At 41.6% G+C, this 6,078-nt stretch overlaps 1 protein-coding gene across 1 annotated transcript; it reads right to left on the minus strand.

The window, feature by feature from the left end:
• Positions 1–3,191: 3,191 nt before the first annotated feature.
• Positions 3,192–5,765, minus strand: LOC148019928 (uncharacterized). The gene is made up of 3 exons (XM_087700139.1): positions 5,339–5,765; positions 5,035–5,257; positions 3,192–4,024 (listed from the first exon to the last, which is right to left on the minus strand). Exons 1-3 carry the CDS (start codon positions 5,407–5,409, stop codon positions 3,986–3,988), a joined length of 333 nt encoding a protein of 110 aa, XP_087556265.1. The 5' UTR covers positions 5,410–5,765; the 3' UTR covers positions 3,192–3,985.
• Between the last annotated feature and the right edge of the window lie 313 nt (positions 5,766–6,078).

The following is a 6,078-nucleotide window of genomic DNA, read 5'->3' on the forward strand; positions in this document are numbered from 1 at the left end:
GTACCTAGCATTACAAAGAACTTCATTTCTATTGCAAAAATGGTTGAGCAAGGATTGCAAATAAAGTTCAAACAAAATTACTTTATAGAATATTTCAAGAACAATGTAAACTAGTTGCAAAAGACAAGCATGTGAAAAGGATGTTTACCTTGGATGTAAATATATCTGAGCTAAAGGCTACTTTGTTTATACAAGGTACATGAGTTATGACTTATATTAATATTTTTCATATACATATTGGCTGTATAAACATGCAGTGGTTGAAAAATATACAATCGCATGAGGTTGCCTAAGTTCAAAGTGATTGATATGCTGAAAGTGTGTGAATCATATCCATTTGGAAAACAAACAAGGCATACATTTTCTCATGATAAACATGCAAGCATGCATTTACTTGATATTGAACATTTAGATATGTCAGGCCTACAAATACTGCATCGATTGCTGGATGTAAGTATTATGTAACCTTTATTTATGAACATTCATGGAAAGTTTAGGTGTGTTTCATGAAGGAAAAAAAGTTATTTTCTCATTTTCAAGATTTTACAAATTTGATTGAGAAACAAACAAATATGCATAAGTGCTTGAGATCAAATGGAGGTAGAGAGTACCTCTCAAATGAATTCAGTAATTTTCTAAAACCACATGGAATTCAAAGGTTATCTATATGGATATATACTCCACAACATAATGGTGTTACTGAAAGGAAGAAAATGCACATTGCAAAAATTGCACAAGCCTTTATGGTGGCTAAAAAAAATATGTCTCATTATTAGTGGGTTGAAGTTGTATCTATAGTTGTGTATATTTTGAATAGAACTTCCACTCTTGTAGTGCATAATGCGACACTAGAGGAGAAGTTTACTTGAAAGAAACTAGATTTGTCACATGTTAAAGTATTTGGATACATTGCATATATACATGTTCCTGATGAGCTAAGAAAGAAGTTAAATCCAAAGGCTAAAAAGTGTGTATTTGTTGGCTATTCCCTTGAGCAAAATGGTTACAAGTGTTATAATCCATTTATAATAAGTTATAGGTGAGCAAAGATGTGTCTGATGAGATGAGCAGTTGGTATATTGTTGAAAAACAAGTTATTACAAATTATACAAAAGAAAATGTGGTTGTAGAAATTATGGATCCATAGTCACAAACATTGAATGGGCCAAAAATATCCTCTTCTAGTGGGTCTATTGAGAGACCATGGAGTGGCAGCTTGTGTATGAATATAGCACTTCTCTAAGTACAAAAAATATATCACAGAAGGAAAAAAAAAGATGATTAAGTCACATTGTGTGACAAATGCTTCTGCAAGCTATTCACATGTAAATGGTGAGTCCAATAGTTTAGATCAGAGTATGGATGAGGAGTTTGGTATTCTAGTTATTCGTATACATAGTGTAAGAAAAAGCAAGGCTGATATAAAGGGATCATAGATTGCTCCACAAGTACGCAGGTCAACAAGAGTAAGGTATCCCATAAACAAGTTGATATATAATGGATATGGTGCTCACCATTATGCATATATATGGCAAATATTATAAAATCAATTGAGTCCACTTTTTTGAGGAAGCTATTGATCATGTACATTGGGAGAAAGCCATTGATAAAGAAATGGCTACATTGGATGTAAATTAGACTTGAAATTTGGTGCTACTACTCGAGAAAAGAAAGCTAAAGACTGTAAGTGGATTTGCCAAGTGAAATATAATGTGCATGTGATAGTGTGACTAGGTATAAGGCAAGACTGGTTGCCAAAGGGCATGCACAAATTTATGGGATTAATTATCAGGAGACATTTGCTCCAATAGCAAAGATAGCAACTATAAGAGTTGTCATTGCAATCACTACAACACAAGGTTAGGTCTTGCATCAAATGGATATAAATAATGTGAATATTCTTACATGGTGAGTTGCAAGAAGTGTGCATAAAGCAATCACAAGGTTATAAGAGCATGGTTTACCTTGATTATGTGTGTGGACTAAGCAAAGCCTTGTATGGGTTGAAATAGGCACCAAGAGCATGGCATGACAAGGTAATAGCACATCTTGTCTCTATTGGATTTTCATGTAAAAATATAGATCATTCACTTTCTGGCACCAAAGTGATAGGGTATGTGGATGATTTTATAATTGAGAGTGATAATGTACAAGAGATGGAGCATGTGAAGAGTCTTCTCATGCAAAAATTTGAAGTGAAAGATTAGCATTGAGATAATAAAGGCATCTGGAAGCTATGAGTTTGAGCACTCACTCCTTCCAAAAAAGAAAGAAGTAAAAAAAAACCAAAACTAAAACAAACAAGGCAAGGGGAAGGGATACTATGGTACCCCTCAAAAATCCCCTCCTAATATCAAGGGTCCGATTACCTCCTTTGCTTTTTGCTTTTTGGCATTTATTGGCGGCCTCTAAGAAATATGATGAGTTTTGTCTCACGACCCTTGTTGCTGCAATCGCAAGGCAAACGAAAAGATCACAAGGGAAACCACGAGTTTTATCTCACTTCCCCCTAGATGCCGCGACCACAAGGGAAGAAGCCAAAAGTGATGAACATCAAGACGCCGCTAGAAGCGTTGGTGTGACATGGTGCTTAGTAGGATACTTTTCTCGAGGAATATTGGTTATTAATAATACTAATGTAGTGTGGTGCATGATCGCTTTCGCTTGTCAAGTCCTGACTCCTGTGCCGATTTGGATGCATTTGTAGGTTTTGAATCTTTTGATGTTGTTCTCTGACCGGCTTCTGTTATTTGCAATTTCGCATGTCTTGATCCTGTCCATGGGTGATCGTTGTGACTCGCTGCGCGCTGCGCGCTGACTCGGTGCTTTTGCAAGTTGTCGCCTATTAGTACGACTGTTTCTGACATACCATGTTTATATAATCTTGTTGTCCGTGGCCATAGATCTACTGCTTGCAACTTGCCAGTTGTACTCAGGTAATATGTAACATAATTAACCTATTCACCCTACTTAACTGGCAAGCCTTAGGTTCGTGGCTGTCGTCTTGCGTCATCATGTATTTTGTTGCCCGTGGCCATAGATCTACTGGCTGCAACTTGCCAGTTGTACTCAGGTAATACGTAACATAATTAACCTACTAGCCGCAAGGCTTAGGTTCGTGGCTGTCGTCTTGCGTCATCACGTATGAACTGGTTACAAAAGCTCATTGTTCAATGTTGCAAATGTTAGAGTTTGCGTATCTTGTGATTGGAGGTTCAAAGAACTAAGGTGTTATCAGTGTCTTGTGGGGGATGCATTCTGCAGATAACAGTTGGTAGCAAATTCGTGTCCCTAATCCCTGTAGGAATGTCAATATGCCCATAAACTGGTTGCAAGGTAGGTCTGGTTATAGGAATGTCTTTGGAAAAAGCCTGATTTAACTATTCGCTGAACCCTTCCACAGATGTTGTTAGTGCCTTAGCTCTGTAGCCTAGATATTCCTCCTACATATCAAGGCACTGCACTTGTCTGTCAATGCTGCTCTCATTCTGATCGTGTGCAATATGGCCATAAGCAGGTTGCAAAACAAATGCGGTCCTTTTCACAGACGTCGCTGCTTTAGCTTTGTAGGTTTTAATCATTCCTGCATACCAACGCACCGTCTACAAATTTGGTCGCATCCTTGCCCTGAGAAATCTGTGAACTTGGCCTTATGCTTACCCTGAGCAATCCTGAGCAATTAACTATCCGATCCCAAGCTTGTACACAACAGTCTGCAGATGACCTGTCGCACTGCAAAAATCAAGTCCAGGGACCAGGAAAGGTATGCAAGTAGAGCTCATCCAGCATCCAGTGAAATAATGTTGCACAAAAGCAATAGTCTGACGTACAGGATGGGTCGTGCCAAGTGATTGCCATTTCCAGACAATAGCATCTTGGTCCTTATAAAAGAGGCTTGCATAATTGCATTCATGTGAGTACCGAGAGAAAAGGAAAAACTCAAAATACAGCCTACTAGTGACCTACCAGCCTCGGTCGAAAGCAATCACGTAGAGCAGCTCCAGTGGACGTTGCAATCTCTGACCTGCATTATAAACGATAACAATGAATTAGAGAATTATTTGCACTAAGAATGACTGTTTGAATTGAAAGGACCACACTTTACATAATTCGGTAACGTTTCAAACATTATCGACCATAGCCTGTTACCCGTTACAGGGATACACAATCTAAACAATCTGCTCAGTGAAGATTCGCGGCCAACCCGACCATTGCTGGAAAAGCGGCGCAAATATTGCTAGAAGATGGCACGGAATAGACGGAAACTAAAAATTATCTTCTAAGAACACGAATTTTTTGCCCAGGGAACACGAATTTTCCATCCAGGCCACACGGGACTATTACGGAGCTCACTAAACTGAGAGACATTAATCAACACCTCTGAAAGCTAGACATTTTCAATCACGCACAAACCGTCTTTAGAGGTTTTGACAGGTGAAGGTTAATGAAGTACGGTTGCATGATTAGCCACTTCCATGGTCATCGAGGAACAAAACAGCAGCTAAGCCGCAGCAGAGAAATGATCCTAGTCAATTATAAGATTTATCTCGCATCCTTCTGAAACTTCTAAAGCTACAAAGCAAATCCTCTCTCGATGATGGACTTACTAAAATCTGCACCCTGACACTTTGAACTTTGTAAAACTTTGGTCCTGTGCAGAAAAATGATTCTATTTTGCATTGAAGAATGGAGGGTGTATAATACATTTTCTGTGGGCCAAAATTTCTGAGAGTAGTATCAGTTACAGGGAAAGACCTTGCAAAGAGATCTAACTATTTTTCCGCACGTGAAGCTCTTTATCTCGTTAAGATCATCGGTTACCTTCGTTAAGGTTTTTTAAGCATTACTTATGTAACGTGGCAGGCCAATGTGAAGGCCAAGGTTTCAGCATGTGTTCCTCACAAATCGAGTGGGAAAAGACTGGGCGAGTGAACATGTCTTGTTAGATGACGGAGAAGGAAGAGGCATGGGAGATCCCCGATGCAGCCGACATCTGAACGAGCCAGGGTGGTTTGTAGGGGAGCACAAACAAACCTTGGACAAGCACTCGGATACTCTCAACATAGACGCCGGAGATCTCTCAATAGCCGCGATCAAGAAGAAGGTAGGAGCTGGAGCAAAACTAATGTGCCTCCCGGGCATCCGTGGCTTCTTGCCGCTAGCCAAGGCCGATTTCTTTGGTACACCAACGTTGTCACATTTGGGAGTACCCATGGACATAGCGCTTGAAGCCCTCATGATGGTTCTTGAACGTGTCCTGCAGAAGGAAAACTCACGTCAGATCTGTGAACGTTTCGCAAACACAAAGCTTAAAAGCGAGAATCATAATCTGTGACACCTTTCATGAAGAGGAGTAAGGTCTGAGGCTGGATGGGAGACTACAAGGCATGTGATGATGCTACAACTCATAAATCTTATGACACGTTCACAACGTGAAAGCTTTACAGGCTCAGGAGAAGATCTCAGGGATGGTCGTTATCATTCTTCATCGAACGGAGATGCGACATCTACAATGAAAAGAGATCGAAAAGGAAAGAGGACAAGGGGATGCAGCGAGGGGAGGGCGGAGGACCATGAGAGGAGAGAAGACAACAACAGACTCAGGCAGGAGACTTTCAACGACGGAAGTGACAGACGACTCCAAGGTCTGCAGAAACGACGGAAGAAGTAGACGGCAATCTAGAGGAGGACGCAAGAGATGAACGCAGGTAGCAACGAGGGGGCAACCGCCACGGGACAGCAGGCAGAGAGGAGAGGGAAGGGGTTTTTACCTGTAGGGAGGACCTTTGTAGTGCGCCTGGCCAGACACAGAAAGAGAGGGGGGCGGGGAGGGAGCCGGCGGCGGCGGTGTTAGGGTGAGGGTGTGGGTGTGGGGAGAGGAGCTGAGAATGGAGCGAGAGGCAAAGCGAATTCCAAAGTGGAGGAGGCACTACTTTATAGGCCTACGTGAAGGTACTGGGGCCTTGGGCGGCCGCCCGCATTGCGAGTCCGCCCACGGCGCTATGATCAGCCGGGGCCGCTAGGCGTGGTCCCCGACATAAGTGGCGCGCTTTACCGTGCCGGCACCTCGCATACTGC

Source organism: Lygodium microphyllum, chromosome 19, assembly GCF_053477565.2.
Source record: "Lygodium microphyllum isolate KBCC chromosome 19, Lygodium_microphyllum_v1.1.10, whole genome shotgun sequence".
Lineage (NCBI taxonomy): Eukaryota > Viridiplantae > Streptophyta > Polypodiopsida > Schizaeales > Lygodiaceae > Lygodium > Lygodium microphyllum.